Raw genomic sequence first — 18,991 nt, 5'->3', positions numbered from 1 at the left:
ACACACACGCCACACACACCACACACATCACACACCACACATACCACACATGCCACACACATCACACACACCACACACACCTCAGTCACACGTACACCACACACACCATACACACCAGACACACACGCCTCATACACCACATACACCACACGCCACACACGTCACACACACACTACACACGTCACGCACCATACACACACACCACACACACACCACACATCACACGCACACCACACACATCACACACACTACACATATCACACACACCACACATCACACGCACACCACACACACCACACACCACACGTCACACACAACACACATCACACACACCACACGTCACAAACACACCACACGTTCCACACACCACTCTACCACACATACAGGACACACCACACACTACCACACACACACCACACACAGGCCACACATCACGCACACCACACAACACATCACACATACCACAGACCACACACCACACACACGCCATACACACTACCAGAGACCACACACTGCATACACACACTACACACAGACTACACACCACACAGCACACACCAAACATACCACACACGTCACACACACACTACATACTACCCACCACACACCCACACAGCACACACACACCAAACACCACACACATCACAGACGCCACACACTACACACACCACACAGCACTCACCATACACACCCCACATCACACACATACCACAAAGACCACACATACACTACACCACATACACACAACCCATATCCCACACACACAGCACACACCACACATACCACACACATCACACACCACAGACCACAGTACACACACACAACACATAGATCACACACCACACATAGACGTCACACACACCACACACCACATACACCACACATACCACACAGCACACAGCACATGTGCCACACACACTTCAGCATTTGACGGCAGCCCTGCCCTCCTCCCACCAGTCTCCCCAACACACCACACACCCTGGGTGCCCATAAGCCCTGGTCCTGGGTCTGGCAAGTCCTTGCTGCTACCCACACCTCACACTCTGCCGGGGGTACCCCATCTCCAGACTGAGCCCCATGCAGCCTCTACCAAGGGTCCTTGATCACCAACTCAGCCGACCACCTGGTCTGTCTCCCAAGGCATCTGAGAAACCCAGGGCCACCTCTACAGCAGGACTGTTGTCTGGTCATCAGTAGGTCCCTGGCACCATCATTCCCCACCCCACAACGTGCTGAGCTGGCAGCTCCCTCCTCCACTCCCGTCCCTCCCGGTCCCCGCGGGGACTGACACCCACGCTGTGCACACCGCAAGCCCTGGCAAGCAGGGACGGCCTGCTTATGCTATATCCAAAGCTCACCACCAGCTTTCCAGCATTTACTGGCTTCCCCAGGTCAGCCCATCTCATAGCAAAAGACTAGAGCCTTCTTCTCTAAACCCTGCTCTCTGCAGAAAAGTTTCATAGCAGGGAAGTCCGGGTTTTCAACTCACCTCAAGGCCCCCGGAAGAATCAACTGGAGAACCCACTGATGAGAAGAGGCAAAGCTCACAGTGCCCTCGGTGTGGCCTAGCACCAGCGTCCCGGAGGACCCTGGGGGATCCCACCCAGCACGCCAGCCACACTGCTCTCCAGCCCTGAGCTGTGGCCAGGTCGAGCAGGACATGGGCCATCTGTGCCCCTTCTCCAGTTACTGTCCCCACAGGGTGCCCAGGTCCAGCCCACCCGAGCAAGACAGTGCAGCCACACTGTGCACAGCTCCACCCACATCCACTCTCCCCAGAGGCAGGGCATGGGCAGGCCTGTGGCCCAGAGGATGGGGCTGGGGGCAAGAGCTCGGCGGGTTGCCAAGGCCACAGGTCATTGAGGAGAGAGGTTGACACTGATCCCACCCCACCCCAGCCACAGCCCCACTCAGTCCTGGCTTGCACTCAGAGTTGGCATCGGGAAGTCCTATTAATTTCTGCCACTGCCCAAAGCTCCCAAACACAGACGACCCAGTGAGTGTGCACAGAGCCCACCCTACTCTGTCACGGCTCTGCTATCTCCCTCCCCGCGCGCTGCCAGGGCCCCCAGAGGTCTCTGGTGAACGCACCCCCTTAGTAACACAGAGCAAGACCTGGGAAAGCCTCCTCAGTCCTGTTCCCTTCCTTAACTCTGTGCCAACCACAGCCTGTGACGGCAGGTGGAGAGGTGAGCAGGTGGGCAGCACTGAGAATCTTCAAGTGGGTGCAGGCTCTCTCCTACATCCAGACAGTTTCTGCAGGAGGTGCCTGTAGAGTCCCAAGTGCACAGGCCCTGCTGGGCTCTGAGCTGCAGCATGGACACCCACCGGCTCCCACAAGAGAGGACCCCGGGCTCTGCCTCGAATGGGGCTCCCAGGACAGCCTCTTACTTCCTGAGCCATCACCATGCCAGAAAAAGTCAGGGGGCTCCCCAGCAGCTGAGGCGGGTGGCTTAGCTAGGCCAGAAACCCACAGCTCTGTTCTGCTGCTTCCCCCAGGCCACACCGTGCGAGCCTGGCTAGCCACCCTGGGCCGTGTGTGGGGCTCTGCCTCTGTGGGGGCAGGCAGGGTAAGCTGGGTGTTCTGACACTGGGACAGGCCCCGATCACTCCCACCCACTCCGGACGGCTCTCCTCACTCCTTTCCTCCCAGCCCAGAGACCAGCTGGATGATAGCAGCTGCTTCCCAGAGAATCAGCCAGCCTCACCCCAGCACTGCCACGTCCAGATCTATGCCCCTCTGAGCCCTTGGGAACAAGAAAGCCTCACCCGGGTCATTTTTAGGAAGTCTAAGGATGGGCGTGTCCACCTGGCGTCCTCCTCACGCCTCCGTTTGCGCCGGCTCCTCTTCCCACTGAGCACGCAGGGCTGTGAGCGGCACCGGAGCAGCCCACGGTGCCGGCCCAGCTCAGGCGTGGACGTGGGGCTGCTGCTGGCCGAGGGCAGGGGAGTGCCCACACCTGCGAGTTGCTCCTGTGAGAGGGACAGGCGTCGCCTCACGGAGAGCAAGTAGGGCTCTGCGGAACACCAGGGCAGGCCTGAGCCTGCACTGCCCTCGCTGCTGTCCACGAAGCCGCTGCTGGCCGAGGACGGCCGGGGCGTGGCGGGTGAGGTGGGACCGGTCAACCACGCGGCACTCCTCGGCAGGACGGCGCCGGGGCTTCCCTGCAATGTTGCGCTCCCACCGCTGTTGCACCGCCTCTTGGAGACTGGAGTCCAGACCGTGGAGCTGCCAGGGCGCCAGGGGGACCGGCAGCGCACCAGCTCCTCAGGTTCTGACAGGGACCGGCAATGTCGCTTGGTCGGTGGGGCCGTGGACGAGCCTGTACTTTCACTGGGGTCCACAGTGCTGGCTGCGCCCAGGCCCACACCTGGGCCCGGGGACTCTGGCCGCCACTGAAGACCCATGGTGTGAGCAGCAGCAGACAGGCCTGGCAGGAAGCAGAAATCAGGTCTCGTGGCTGCCTGGCTTCCAACGGGCCGTCCTCCACTTAAGACCTTCCAGGGACTCTGGTCTACCAGAAAAGACACAAAGTGGCAGTGGAAGAGACAGGTGAGCCACAGAGCAGGCCTAGCCTCTTCCCACCATGTGGGGTGACATCTGTCCTGGTAAACAGCCTGGCAAAGCCATCAAGGGCACAGCCCCTTGCCATCACCCCTGGACGTGCTTCTCCGAGATGTCCATGGCGCACAGTGGGCACCAGCCCCGCCTGCCCTTGCCAGGTTAGCTGCAGGGCTCGGCTCGCTTCTTTAAGGGGACGCCGTGTCTGAAGGAGGTGTCAGTCTCCCCACCAGTGCCTCCCTGAGAACTGCATGGCTCTGCTCTCCCAACAGCCTTGCTAAAACATTCTTCCTGCATCCGCAAAACACTCCCCTCCCTCTGTGACCAGGCCTCTCAAGGATGTGCAGCTTCCCTGGCCAGGACTCTCCAGAGCCCCTTCTTAAAGCAGCTCAGGTCCCTCGGGAACATGGGCAACACAGGGTCACACATGCTGCCAGGGTCTTCAGGGAGAGTCTGAGCCCCAGGAACTCCTCAAAAACCTCAGAGCCACCAGGTCCAGGCCTGGAGCCCCTCCTCAAGTCTCACTTCCTGTGCAACTGTCCTGGGGCCGCCCGCCTGACATACTCCCCAGTCCCCCTGCCACCTGGTTTGGAGAAGCCTTGAAAGCAAGGCCAGGTGCATGGGCCTGGCATGGAATCCGCCTGGGCGGGGTCATCTGGACCCCCAGGACTCCCCCAGTGGCTTGTGCAGTCACTATCCAGCTGAGAAACTTGGAGTGGAGACTGTGAGACCTGCCTCACAGGGGGAAAGGCCCTGGGGTGACTCTGGGGCGGCCAGGAGAGAGATGGGGGCTGTGGGGAGGAGGTGTGGAGGTGTAGGCAAGGAGAGCGGCCGACCAGGTGAGGAGTGTAGGAAGCCCTGTGGAGCTCTGAGCCAGGATGGAGGTAGCTTGTTTGGCCCCGTGTGCAGGATGAACCCCAGGAGGCTGATGTGAGAACATCACACCACAGGCTAGGCAGAGGGTGGGGCTCAGGCCATCTGGGGCCTCACACTTCCTACTTCCATCTACTTGTAAAAGAATCTGGTAAAACACCTTCACTTTGGTAATCTGGTGCTCAGCAAGGTGATCCTCCTAATGGGCCTACTCTGTGTGACACAGGGCGCTGGGCGCGTCACAGTCGGGTCAGCAGGGCCAACAGAGATGCCCTGGGACCTTCGCTGGGGGAGGACCTGGGACCCCAGGGTTACCTGGCCCATGAACACCGCCAGCCCCCATATTCGGAGCACCTGCTCCCCATCAATGAAGGGCCCACCTGCAGGTGAGCCAGGCACAGCCACACCCTCCACGGCACAGACAGCAGGTGGGCTGCCCGGTATGCCACGGCACGCTCCAGCTGACACTACAAGCCCTGCCGGCCACACCATCCTGTTCTTTTAGTGGCCACAGGGTGGGCCTTGCACCTTCCAGAAAGGGCGCAGCAGACCCCTGGGCCCACCAGCTGAGGAGGGAGAGACCTGGTTGGGCCTGCACTCTACACGAGCCGTCCTGCTCACAGACCACTCTTGACCACTGGCCCAGCCGTGCGGGGACAGCAGCAGGGACCACTCCATGCCCCAGTGCAGGGCACACGAACACTTTCCTGGCTTCCGCAGATCAGGCTCATGTTCTGCGTCCAGGACCCTCCCAGCCCAGGAGCCTGGTCCCAGCCCTGCTCAGGCCTCCAGCCATGGCTCCTAAAGCACTCACCATTGAGCTCCAAAGGGAACAGACGACCGCTGCTGTTCAGGGTTTCGGCAGAATACTGCAAGTGACAGGAAAGAGAAGTTTCAATACCGTGACTGACACATGAGAATTTGGCAATAACATCCCTGCATTTTCATCACTGCAGCACATTCTGCCTTTCCCCAGTGTTTTCTTTCTCGTGATTAAAATAAGCACAGTTGTATTAAAACCTAACAAAATTCAACTGAGTAAATGCACATTTTTAAATTTTTTAAAAAATGTTTTATCTTTTTAAAAGAGTTGTTAACACTAAACGGACCTTTTTTTTTTTAGACAGAGTCTCGCTCTGTTGCCCGGGCTGGAGTGCAGTGGCACTATCTCAGCTCACTACAAGCTCCACCTCCTGGGTTCACGCCATTCTCCTGCCTCAGCCTCCCGAGTAGCTGGGACTACAGGTGCCCGCCACCACGCCCGGCTAGTTTATTTATTTATTTTTTTTGTATTTTTAGTAGAGACAGGGTTTCACCATATTGGCCAGGATGGTCTCGATCTCCTGACCTCGTGATCTGCCTGCCTTGGCCTCACAAGTACTTGAAGGCTGGCCTCAGACATTTCTATTCCAAGCCACAGGCATGCATCCTGTCCCTGCTCCTGAAGCTCAGGCCCTCCTGCCTTTCGGCAGCCTCGACTGCAGCCATCTTCGCAAACCTCACCACCACTTACTTTTCGGCAAGAACTTCAGCCAAGACCCAAGGGGCCCTTTCCCATTTGCAACAGCTCAGACACAGGACCGGAGCCCCTAAGCCAAGCTCTGGAGTGTGGCGTGGTCCAGGGGGACATCCAGAGGGGGGCTCCCTCCCTGGAAGCAGGAAAGCCACTGGGCATGGTGGCAACTTGAGGGTCTGTATGGAGGGCACTAAGGGAAATGCCACAGGGCTCTCTTCCCTGCCCCATGAAGTCAGGGAGCTGCTTGGCAGATAGCGGCTTGGAGGCCATTACGTGTCTGCTTCCACACGCTGGCCCGTGCAGGCGGGACACAGGGCCCTGCAGAGGATGGGGCACAGGAGGGGTGTCCTGCCAGGTACCCAGCAAGCTCCCTAACCTCCCAGAGACTCCTGGTCTGTGAGAACACAAAAGGCCACCCTGTGACAAGGACATGGCTGTCCCACAGGGTCCAGGCACAGCAGCCCCTCTGCTTTTCTGCCTTAGAGTTCTAGGGCTCCTCTGCCACACCTCAGAACCTCTCAGTTAACACTTAAGTCCACGGCACTGCATCCTGTGATAACATTCCCAAACATGATAAAATTAAAAGGAAATCCTTCGCTGCTTCCCATAAAGGGATTAAGTTAAAAGTTGGGTTTGTGACCCCAAAAAAAGACACCCATCCACAGACAGGCCACGTACACACGGGGTCCCACCTCAGCCAACACAGCAGTGTCGAGCTGTGAGCACCTGGCCACATCATGAGGACGGGGCCTGGTGCAGGCACGGGAACCACATGACCTCCAGGTTCTCCCACCTCGGAACCCAGGCAGCTCTGCTAGAGGACCTGAAGGCTTTCACGCCACAGGGACCCTTGTCGCTATAGATCCTCCCACCTCTGGGCCTCCCCTAGCAAGCACCAGGACCTCACTCTCTTCCTGTTCCACACAGCACCTGTCTCCAGGGTCACATGAACAGCATCCAGCCTGACACGGCCACAGAAAATGTCTAGCAAGGAAAGGACTTTCCCATCCCAGCCGGCATAGATGGCTCTCATGGGCAGCTTAAAGGAGCCACAAGCCTGCACGGCCCCAGATGTGACCACTTCTGTGCAAAGACATGCCAGGGGCAGCAACTACTCCCAGTGGTGCTGGCCGTGTGGGATGTGCGCACGACAGACAAACAGAGCCAGGGTCCCCGGGAGCCAGGAGAGGCCGGGCAGCCAGGTCCCACAGGCTTAGGACGGAGGCTTATCAAAAACATTTATTCCTCACAGTCCTGGAGGCAGAAGTCCAAGATCAAGGGACGGCAGATTCAGTGTCTGGTAAGGCCACCTCCTGGTTCACAGATGGCTCTTCTGGTTGTATCTATGCATGGTCGAAGGGGCTGGCTTCCTCTCTGATACCTCTTTCATAAGGGCACTTAATTCCATTCATGAGGCACTGCCGCCATGACCTAATCACCTCCCAAAGGCCCCACCTCCAAATATTCATCCCATCCCCTTGAGGGTGAGGATTTCAACATCCGGATTTTGGGGAACATGAACATGCACCCCTTAAGCCTCAAGAAATCTGGACTTCAGGGCTGGGCACGGAAGCACACACCTGAATCCCGGCACTGTGGGAGGCCAAGGCGGAAGGATTGCTCGAGCCCAGGAGTTTGAGACCAGCCTGACCAACATGGTGAAACCCTGTCTCTGCTAAAAATACAAAAATTAGCTAGGTGTGATGGTGGGTGCCCATAATCCCAGCTACTTGGGAGGCAGAGGCAGGGGAATCGCTTTAACCCGGGAGGCAGAGACTACAGCGAGCTGAGATCACACCACTGCACTCCAGCCTTGGCAACAAGAGCGAGACTCTGTCTCAGAAAAAGAAGAAAAAAAAGAAAGCTGTACTTCAGGGCTGGACACAGGGGAATCCCAGCACTGTGGGAGGCCAACGTGAAATGATCACTTGAGCCCAGGAGTTTGAGACCAGCCCAGGCAACACACGGAAACCTGGTCTCTACAAAAAAAAAAAAAGAGCTGATGTGATGGCATGAGCCTGTGATTCCAACTACTCAAGACGCTGAGGTGGGAGGATTGCTTGGGCTGGGGAGGTCAAAGCTGCAGTGAGTGACTGAGGTGGGAGCATTGCTTGGGCTGGGGAAATCAAGGCTGCAGTGAGCAACTGAGTGCACTGCACTCCAGCCTGGGCAACACAGCAAGACCCTGTCTTTAAAAAACTAAAAGTTTTTAGGCCAGGCGCGGTGGCTCACGCCTGTAATTCCAGCACTTTGGTAGGCTGAGGCGGGCAGATCACGAGGTCAGGAGATCGAGACCATCCTGGCTAACACGGTGAAACCCCATCTCTGCTAAAAATACAAAAAATTAGGTGGGCGTGGTGACGGGCACCTGTAGTCCCAGCTACTCAGAAGGCGGAGGCAGGAGAATGGTGTGAACCCAGGAGGCAGAGCTTGCAGTGAGCAGAGATCATACCTCTGTACTCCAGCCTGGGTGACAGAGCGAGACTCCGTCTCAAAAACAACAAACAAACAAACAAACAAAACCTAAAAGTTTTTAAAAACCAACTCTCTACCAATCAATCCCAGCCTGTATCTGCACAGTGGCACAGAGCTGGAGGACACCACAGCCCGCCACCCACCCACACCATGCCCGCCAGGCTGGTGGCACAGTGAGCTTCCCTGTGCCCATGGCCCCCAGCACAGCCCCATCACACCGCCTCCTCTCTCCTCCACCCTGACATTCTCAGCTCTCCCTGCTCTCCGCCCCTCAGCCCGGGAACTGCCGCTCTGGTCCTGGCTGTGGCCCTCTACTCTGCCCTCTGGACTCCTGAGAGTCAGATCCCAGGTGCCTGTGCCCCCAGGCTCCCACTCTCACAGCCTCCCACGGTCATGGGAATCTCCGCCTGGCTAACTCTCCCCAGGTGTCCATACGGCTCACCACCCACTTTCCAGCTCCACCCAGGGGTCACATATAAACACCAGGCGCCCTATATAAACTCCCAGCACCCCTTGGGCTCTACTTTTTTCCTGATGTACCATCACGACTCCTCAGTCACCTGCTTCCCACCCGCCTCCCTGCAGGAAGTGAGCACCATGTTGCTAACCCAGCACAGCCAGTGCAGTGGGGACACCCCAACGCACTGAATGACCTTCACACGCGACGTTCAGGCCCTGCCGTCTCCTGGCTGCTGCCCCGGGCTCTCTGGGGAAGCCCCAGCCAGAGCACAGTGTAATGCTGGCCCCGCCCACCCACCATGTCCCCTTCCCTGTGGCCCCCGATGGTCTTTGCCCACCCCAACATTAAGACCCTGCCCATCTTCCAGCACTCAGCTGCCATCACACCTCGAACCTTCTTTGCTGCTCGGGCAGCTCAGCAAGGCACCCGTGCCCACTGCCCTCCCACCGCCTCATGCCTGTGGTCACTGGTCGTCTGTGTAGGCCCCCCCTGAGGACAGAACCCTAAAAATCACGTTATGATTTGTATTAGGACTGCGGCATTCCTCCACATGGTTACACAGAGTGCACCTCCACGCTATGGAGCACCTGTTGGTGGCGTAGAGGAACCGCTGGAAGGACCTCTAGGGAAGCATGCTGACAGAAAGGCAGAACTCAAATGCTTGCGCACTGTGTCACTCCACTTACAGACCATTCTCGAGATGACAGAATGACAGAGCAGGGGAAGAAACTATAAAAAACTCTTACTGGCCAGGTGTCGTGGCTCACACCTGTAATCCCTGCATTTTGGGAGGCTGAGGCGGGAGGACCCATTGAGTCCAGGAGGTCAAAACTAGCCTGGGAAACACAGTGAGACCCCCTTTCTAAAAGATATAAATTTTTAAAAAATAGCTGGGTGTGGGCTGGGCGTGGTGGCTCTAACCTGTAATCCCAGCACTTTGGGAGGCCGAGGCAGATGGATCACAAAGTCAGGAGTTCAAAACCAGACTGGCCAACATGGTGAAACCCCGTCTCTACTAAAAATATAAAAATTAGTCGGGCGTAGTGGCGGATGCCTGTAATCCCAGCTACTCAGGAGGCTGAGGCAGAAGACTCTCCTGAACCCGGGAGGCTGAGGTTGCAGTGAGCTGAGATTGCACCACTGCACTCCAGCCTGGGCAACAGAGCAAGATTCCATCAAAAAAAAAAAAAAAGGTTGGGTGTGGTCACACATGTCTGTAGTCCTAGCTACTCAGAAGGCTGAGGCAGGAGGATCACTTGAGCCCAGGAGGTCGAGGCTGCAGTGAGCAGTGATTGAGACCCTGCACTCCAGCCTGGGCAACAGAGCAAGGCCCTGTCTCAAAAAAAAAAAAAAAAAGTTCTTACAACTCATAACTAAAAAGAGAAATAACCCAATTTTAAAGTAAAAATGGGATTTCATTAGCTATTTCTCAAAAGAAGAGATACAAATGGCCAATGAGCACGTGAAAACATGCTCGACATAGCTAACCATAGGGAAATGAAAATCAGAACCACAATGAGATACCACCCCACACCCATGAAGGTGGCCTTTATCAAAAAAATGGACAATAACACGCGTTGATGAGAGTGAGAGAAATTACAACTCTCATGTATTGCTGTGGAACAGAACATGGTACAGACACTGTGGAAAACGGCTTGGCAGTTCCTCAAAATGTTAAACATAGAATTTCCATATGATCCAGCAATCCCACAACTAGGTTTGCACCCAAAAGAAATGAAGACATACTTTCACACAGAAACTCACACATGAAACCTCCACACAGAAACTCACACATGAAACCTCCACAAAGAAACTCACACATGAAACCTCCACACAGAAACTCACACATGAAACCTCCACACAGAAACTCACACATGAAACCTCCACACAGAAACTCACACATGAAACCTCCACACAGAAACTCACACATGAAACCTCCACACAGAAACTCACACATGAAACCTCCACACAGAAACTCACACATGAAACCTCCACACAGAAACTCACACATGAAACCTCCACACAGAAACTCACACATGAAACTTCCACACAGAAACTCACACATGAAACTTCCACACAGAAACTCACACATGAATGTTCACAGCTGCATTATCCATAATAGCTAAAATATGGAAACCACCCAAAGGTCCAAAAACAGAGAAACGGATGAGCAAATGGTGGTCTCTCAAACACAAACCTGATTAGGCTTCGAGCCTCACAGCACCACCTGCGAGAACATTCTGTGGTGAGGGACAGCCGACAGGCTGTCCATACTGGTGCTGTCCACCACGGCAGCCACCAGCCACCCAGAGACAGTGAGCACTAGCAGTGTGTCTGGTCCAAGAGGGAAACAGCATTATGTGGGTTCTACTTTAACGAACCGTAGGCTGGGCGCAGTGGCTCACGCCTGCAATCTCAGCACTTTGGGAGGCCGCATCAGGAGGGTCACTTGAGGCCAGGAGTTAGAGACTAGCCTGGGCAACACAGCAAGACCCTGTCTCTACCAAATACGTTCACAAATTAGTGACACCCTGTCTTTAAAAAAAAAAAAAAAGGCTGGGCACGGTGGCTCACGCCTGTAATCCCATCACTTTGGGAGGCTGAGGCGGGTGGATCACAAGGTCAGGAGATTGAGACCATCCTGGCTAACATGGTGAAACCCCATCTCTACTAAAAATACAAAAAAAAAAAAATTAGCTGGGCGTGGTGGCGGGCGCCTGTAGTCCCAGCTACTCAGAATGGCATGAACCCAGGAGGTGGAGCTTGCAGTGAGCCGAGATCGTGCCACTGCACTCCAGCCTGGGCGACAGAGCGAGACTCCATCTCAAAAAAAAAAAAAAAAGCTAAATCACTAAATCAACTTTAATTTCAGTTTAAAAATCCATGTGCGGCCGGGTGCGGTGGCTCAAGCCTGTAATCCCAGCACTTTGGGAGGCCGAGACGGGCGGATCACAAGGTCAGGAGATCGAGACCATCCTGGCTAACACGGTGAAACCCCGTCTCTACTAAAGAAATACAAAAACCTAGCTGGGCGAGGTGGCAGGCGTCTGTAGTCCCAGTTACTCGGGAGGCTGAGGCAGGAGAATGGCGTGAACCCGGGAGGCGGAGCTTGCAGTGAGCTGAGATCCAGCCACTGCACTCCAGTCTGGGCGACAAAGCGAGACTCTGTCTCAACAACAACAACAACAAAAAAAAAAAAATTCCATGTGCAACTAGAGGGAACCATAGGAGGCAGGGCAGCACTGGCTCCAACCAGCAACTCCGGAACAAACATGGGAGGGGAGCGCGTGAGGTGCCAGCCAGGGCATGCAGCCTAGACACTCCAGGACAAGTAGCTGCGTCCTCAACACACAAGCTCCAAGGGGGACCCCACGGGGAAAAGGGACAAGAGACACCATGAATCTGGACTCCCTGAACAAATTCATAAACTCAGACAATTGGGGAAGTTTGAACGCTGACAGGATATTTAGAGATATTAAGGAATCTCTGAGGGTTTTAGGTGTGAAAATGACATTCTGGTCATGTGTCTTAAAGTCTTTATCTTTTGGAGATACAGAATGAGATATTTGCAGAGAAAGTATGTCTAGAATGCACTATGAAATCATGGCAGGAGGGGACTGGGTGAAGGTACAGATCAAACAAGGAGCCCTGAGCTAACGGCGCCCGCTTTGCTTGCTCACTGAGGCCAGGCCGTGGGTATGTACGAAGACATACTTCCACACAGAAACTCACACATGAATGTATGAGTTTCTACTCTGTACAATTGTCTACACTTATTTTTCATAAAAATACTATTTTAAGTCACCTTTGAAAACATCAATTTCTATTTTTATGCAACGAATTGGCTACTTAAAATACTGACTTGTTTCCGTGAATGTTAGAAGTAACTTGTGTTTAGATATTCACAAGTTACGTGGGAGAGCTGGTCTCACGTGTAAACAGTCTATCACTGAGTAACTGGGTTTCTTCAACACAGGCAATCACACTGTCCTCATCACAAAGATCAAAAAACCCGGCCGGGTGCAGTGGCTCAGGCCTGTAATCCCAGCACTTTGGGAGCCCAACGGGGGTGGATCACCTGAGGTCAGGAGTTCGAGACCAGCCTGACCAACAAGGTGAAACCCCGTCTCTACTAAAAATACAAAAATTAGCTGGGCTTGGTGGCATGTGCCTGTAATCCCAACTACTCAGGAGGCTGAGGCAGGGGAATCGCTTGAACCTGGGAGGCAGGGGTTGCAGTGAGCCGAGATCGTACCACTGCATTCCAGCCTGGGCAACAGAGCGAGACTCCATCTAAAAAATGAAAATAAATACATAAAATTTTAAAATCCTGATAAAGGCTGGGCACAGTGGCTCATGCCTGTAATCCCAGCACTTTGGGAGGCTGAGGTGGGTGGATCACTTGAGGTCAGGAGTTCAAGACCAGCCTGGCCAATATGGTGAAACCACATCTCTACTAAAAATACAAAAAAAAAAAAAATTAACTGGGCATGGTGGCGGTGCCTGTAATTCCAGCTACTCGGGAGGCTAAGGCAAGAGAATCGCTTGAACCCGGGAGGCAGAGCTTGCAGTGAGCCAAGACTGCACCACTGTACTCCAGCCTGGGCGACAGAGCAAGACTCCATCCCTTTCAAAAAAAATTAAAAATTAAAAAATAGGTTGGGCATGGTGGCACACCCCTGTAGTCCCAGCTACTCAGGAAGCTGAGGCGGGAGAATCGCTTGAGCCCTGGAAGCAGAGGTTGCAGTGACATGCTAGTACTCCACTGCACTCCAGCCTGGGCAACAGGGCAAGGACTCCATCAAAAAAAAAAAAAAAAAAAAAAAAAGTAAAAAGGTTTACACTTAGGGATAAAAAGGTTTGTCCTCCCATTTCAGAAAGAAACCACCGCCATATTCACAGGCCGTGTTTTAAGAAAACAGGAGTCACTGGGAAAAACCATCTTTGACAGCAGAAGACGCAACAGTGGGCCTGGCTGGCCACTAATAGAGCCGGGTCAGCAGGAGCAGGAGCAGGAGCAGGCTGTGATGGAACCCTCATGACCACTCACCCTGCAGGGCCCCCAGGGCTCCTGTCCCAAGGCTGAGGCTGACCGAGGAACTGCCCACGCTGCCTTCTCTCTGTCAACGGACAAGTGCTCCGTAAAGAGATGAAGAACGGGAGGGAGGAAGGAGACAGGGGCCTGAAGAGCTACCTACTGGGTACTATGCTCACAACCTGAATGCAATACACCCAAGGGGCAAACCTGCACATATACCCCCGTATCTAAAATCAAAGCTGAAAACAAGAGGTGAAGAGCGGCCACCTAAAGCACAGAGGATGTGGGGGCCTGTGGGTCACTCCAAACCAGGACATCTGTCCAGACACCTCCCAGGCCCGGCAGACACGCTGTGTAGCCACCTCCCTGGAAAGCTGCCCACGCCCTGGCTGACATCCACTTGCCAAAAATGTCCTCAGAGGCACACAGCCATCTGACAGGCATATGCCACTCTGTATCCTTTGGTCTTGGTTAGAGACTCCTTAAAAACGTTTTATCCATTTAATCAAAAGGAAAAATAGGGCCAGGCGTGGTGGCTCACGCCTGTAATTCCAACACTTCGGGAGGCTAAGGTGGGCAGATCACTTACCAGCCTCGCCAACATGGCCAACATGGTGAAACTCCGTCTCTACTAAAAATACAAAATTTAGGCCAGGCACAGTGGCTCACACCTGTAATCCCAGCACTTTGGGAGGCCGAGGCAGGCAGGTTATGAGGTCAGGAGCTCGAGACCAGCCTGACCAACATGGTGAAACCCCATCTACTAAAAATACAAAAATTAGCCTTGCCTGGTGGCACACACCTGTAATCCCAGCTACTCAGGAGGCTGAGGCAGGAGAATTGCTTGAACCTGGGAAGCAGAGGTTGCAGTGAGCCAAGATTGTGCCATTGCACTCCAGCCTAGGCAACAGAGCAAGACTCCATCTCAAAAAAAAAAAAAAAAAAAAAAAACATTTAGCCGGGTGTGGTGGCGTGTGCCTGTAACCCTAGCTACTCGGGAGGCTGAGGTACAAGAATCACTTGAACCCAGGAAGCAGAGGTTGCAGTGAGCCAAGATGGTGCCACTGCACTCCAGCGTGGATGACAAAGCAAGACTCTGTCTCCAGAAAAAGAAAAGAAAAAATGGGAACTGGCCACGGTGTCTGGAAAGAACACGGTTCTGCAGCCAGCAAGGCACTGAGACATCAGGCAAGCACTGCCTTCCCCGCCTCAGCCACCCCTACCCATGGGCTGACAGCCAGAAACGTACTGACTACAGGACACAGCCAGCACTGACTGCCATGGTCACCTCGGTCATCGTGGCCCTGAGCGCCAGGCCCCATAAGCAGTGCTTGCAAAGGTTCAGGCCGCATGCCACCTCCCACAGCCCAACGCCCATGCTCGCCAGCTCTTGGGAGGAGAGGCTTCAGCTTGGACCCGCAGACCCTTGCTGGAACCCCCTGCGGTGAAGATGGGTCACACGTGTCCAGCCCAAAGGCCTGAGACCCACAGCTTTCCCTTCACCCTCTCATTTCCATAACATGCACGGGGCTACAAATGCAGCGTGTCACGCCTCCAGAGCCACGGCCAAGCCGGGCCCAGGACAGGCAGGTGTTCCAAGCACCTCTGCTGGCTCTGAGGGCCTGGCAAGACCCTCCAGGCTAGACATCAGCCACCTCCTTCTAGATATGCCTTCTAACCAGGGCGGGGGGTGGGTCCTGAAGGGCACATCCCAAGTTCACTTCACCATGACTGTAGGAAAATCAATCTGCCTGTGGGAAGCTAATGTGGTGATCAAATCCAAGACAGAGGCTCCCTTGGGAGGTGGAGCTAGGAGGGGAGGGACAGGGAGGCCAGTGGGGCACATGCTGCTGCTTGATTGGATGCTAACAGGCACACCTGTGCTTGGGGCTCCAGCTTCCGTGTGTAAGTCAGCCTTTCAGTAAAACCCTATCTTTTTAAATAGCAACTCAAGGCATTTTTTTTTTTTTGAGACGGAATCTCGCTGTGTTGCCCAGGCTGGAGTGCAGTGGCGCCATCTCAGCTCTCTGCAAGCTCCGCCTCCCAGGTTCACACCATTCTCCTGCCTCAGCCTCCCGAGTAGCTGAGGTGGCAGCCTCCCGAGGCGCCTGCCACCATGCCCGGCTAGTTTTTGTATTTTTAGTAGAGATGCGATTTCACCATGTTGGCCAGGCTGGTTACAAACTCCTGACCTCAATTGATCTGCGCGCTCAGCCTCCCAAAGTGCTGGCACTACAGGCGTGAGCCACTGTGCCCCGCTGGCATTTTTAATAAGTCTGTTTTTTTAAATGATGCTGAAAATCCGCTGTGATGACACTGATGGGCTCTGGGGCCCACTTGTATACCAGACACCACCATGCCTGGCCTAGCAGTGCCTCCCAGGCCTCTGAGAACTTAGCCCTCACCTCCACTTCCCAGTGTGGCCATTCCCCTGTGACAGCACGGGGGAGGGGCACCCAGCCTTGTGCCACCTGCAGCTGCTTACCGGACCAGCCTCGGTCTTGCAGGTGAGGTCGTCCAGGCTCTGGCTCTGTAGCTTCTCAGTGATGAGTGTGACCATGGTTGGGGCCCCGTGTCCTCCGTCCACACCAACCGGCACTAGAGTGCTGGAACATCAGACTCTCGAAGGCCCCGGCATTGCTAGTTCTGAGCCAAATCTCAAGGTCATGTCTCCACTTTCCTTACAGATGAGCAGTCCGTGCCACAGGCTCTTCAGGATTTGTGCCTGTTTCTCAGAAGAGATAAATCACCATGTGATTATACGCAAAATCATTTTGTTGGTGTTTCTGTTACATGCCAGGTCCCCTGTGTATAAAGTATTTCTGATATCCTGCCTCACAAACACCCTCCCATTTTCAAAACTACCATGCAAGTTCTTTTCTGGAAAATCTGATCACGGTGGTCTTCTGGATAAAGGCAAAGGCACATGTTAGACCCATCTCGCCCCCTGGAAGCCTCAACTGAAAGAAAAAGATAGGCCATCCCAGTCTCCTGCTCCAAAAAAGGGGAAATAGGATAGGAGATGATGGCAAGGACATTCTGGAAGCTGGGAAGCTGCTGGAAAGCCAGTATCAAGCCAGGAATGCAGAAACCCTGACTACCCACCCCCTTCTGCTCCAAGTGGCCAAACACCCCTCCCACTCCCGCCAGCCGGCTGGGCAAGCGCTCTCCACTGAAGCTGGGGCAGAGGAAGCCTAGCAGGGTCCGCACCTGGTCTGCTGACAGCAAGGGGCCGGCAGAGGAAGGGCGAGGGCTCGGGGGGTCTTTCAGGCCCTGAGCTCTCCAGCCCCAGGAATGGGCAGCTCTGTCTGTACTGCCGGCAGAGGCTGCGGGGCTGCCCCAGGGCTGCTCCCAACAGACACCAACGGGCCGAGGTGCCCAGCAAGGTGGCCCTGCGCCCAGCGTGTCCCCAACCTGCCCCAGCTTTGACCCTTCTCAGGCTCCCACTGTTGGGTGTGAGGAGCTGCCAAGGCCACCTAGTTCAGACCCAACAGAGGCCAAAACACACAAGGGGCAAACAAGCAAAACCAGCAACTTGGAGAAGAGCCCTAGGTGGGAGGGTAAGGACTTCCTCAGCAGCAGCCCTCTGCGCTCGGAGTGACACGGCACCTCCATGAAGACCAGGACACCCTTAAAAAGGAACTTCCAGAGAAAAAGAAGAGTGCCTGGGAATTAAGACAGCGGTGATGGAACCTCCACACAACCTCCAAGGTGCGCGTCCTCGGCTGCCGCCCAGCTCCAGTTTCTGGCCAGTCTTCTGGGGCCCACAGACTGCTCCTAGGCAAGGATTAAGGGTGGACAGGACGCCAAAGCTGAGGCCTCACCTCCACCAGTGAAGGCAACCCATAGGCAGCAGCGTTCACAAGCATCTGCCCTAAAAGCCTGGCACGTGGGAGGCACGTGGGCCGCCCCATTGGAAGGACCGCCGGCCACTCGGGCCATGCCACCTGCCAGTAAAGTAGAGGGCAAAGGAGACTCACACACACACTTCTGCCAATGCTGGAAAGGTTTCAACACGGTTCAATACCTGCGTTCCACACTTAAAATGTGCACATACAACTGCTCTCAACAGAAACCAATAGACACTTCCCTAGAGCCCAAAAGCCAGCATCTTCCCAAACGAGGGCCAGGGCAAAGGTGCCACCAACACAGCAGCTACGCGCACAGTGGGCCACCCAGCCTGGCTCGGAGCCTTCCCGTCACCAGGCACAGCCCTGTTGCTGTCAGGTCCAGGAGACTGGGCAGACCAAATCCAGGCAGGGTCTGTGCACAGGTCCTGATAGGTGCCACCCACCCATAGGGCTGCTCCAGGCCAGGGGACACAACACACCAGCTAAAGGCTGTGCCCACCTGCCTCACTGGGTCTGAAATCAGGCTGTGACCACCTGGCTCACTGGGTCTGAAATCACGCGCTCGGCGCTGCCCACTCCCACCACCCTCGGCAGCCACCACTGTCATCTCCAGCCCACAGCCAAGAGCCCCAGACTCCAAGAGGGGTGTCCTGCGCTGGGTCAGGGGCAGCCGGGCCCACTGTGATGCTTCAGAAGGAGGTCTCTCTGCAGCAGTGGCTCCATTCAAATAGTCTCAAACTAAGCAGCACAAATCAGAGCCAGTCACACTGCACACCCAATGCTGGTCAATGTCAGCTGGGGAAAGCCACCAGCAACTGGGGTGCCAGCTCACACCACGGCCCAGACTCACCTCTGTACCAGCTCAGTGCCCCCAGCTCATACCACGGCCCAGACTCACCTCTGTACCAGCCTCAGAGCCCCTACTTCACAGCCACAGCCCGGAATCACCTCTGTACCAGCCTCAGAGCCCCCAGCTCACAGCCACGGCCCAGACTCACCTCTGTCCCAGCTCAGAGCCCCTAGTTCACAGCCACGGCCCAGACTCACCTCTGTCCCAGCTCAGAGCCCCTAGTTCACAGCCACGGCCCAGACTCACCTCTGTCCCAGCTCAGAGCCCCCAGTTCACAGCCACAGCCCAGACTCACCTCTGTCCCAGCTCAGAGCCCCCAGTTCACACCACAGCCCGGACTCACCTCTGTACCAGCTCAGAGCCCCC

The 18,991-nt window shown here is 55.2% G+C and overlaps 1 protein-coding gene across 3 annotated transcripts in view; it reads right to left on the bottom strand.

Moving 5' to 3' along the window:
• FAM53A (family with sequence similarity 53 member A) overlaps positions 1–18,991 on the bottom strand; it is a 46,299-nt gene that overhangs the window by 12,252 nt on the left and 15,056 nt on the right. For all 3 annotated transcript variants that reach the window (XM_050792317.1, XM_050792316.1, XM_050792318.1), the window contains exons 2-4: positions 16,410–16,649; positions 5,250–5,304; positions 2,770–3,515 (exon numbers count right to left, since the gene is read on the bottom strand). In XM_050792317.1, the coding sequence (XP_050648274.1) occupies positions 2,770–3,515; positions 5,250–5,304; positions 16,410–16,484 (876 nt within the window). In that variant the 5' untranslated portion in view covers positions 16,485–16,649. The remainder of the gene's footprint in view (positions 1–2,769; positions 3,516–5,249; positions 5,305–16,409; positions 16,650–18,991) is intronic.

This window comes from Macaca thibetana, chromosome 5 (genome assembly GCF_024542745.1).
Source record: "Macaca thibetana thibetana isolate TM-01 chromosome 5, ASM2454274v1, whole genome shotgun sequence".
Classification (NCBI taxonomy): Eukaryota; Metazoa; Chordata; class Mammalia; order Primates; family Cercopithecidae; genus Macaca; species Macaca thibetana.
The sequence above is the reverse complement of the archived record's forward strand: the minus strand, read 5'-3'. Positions and strand labels throughout refer to the sequence as shown.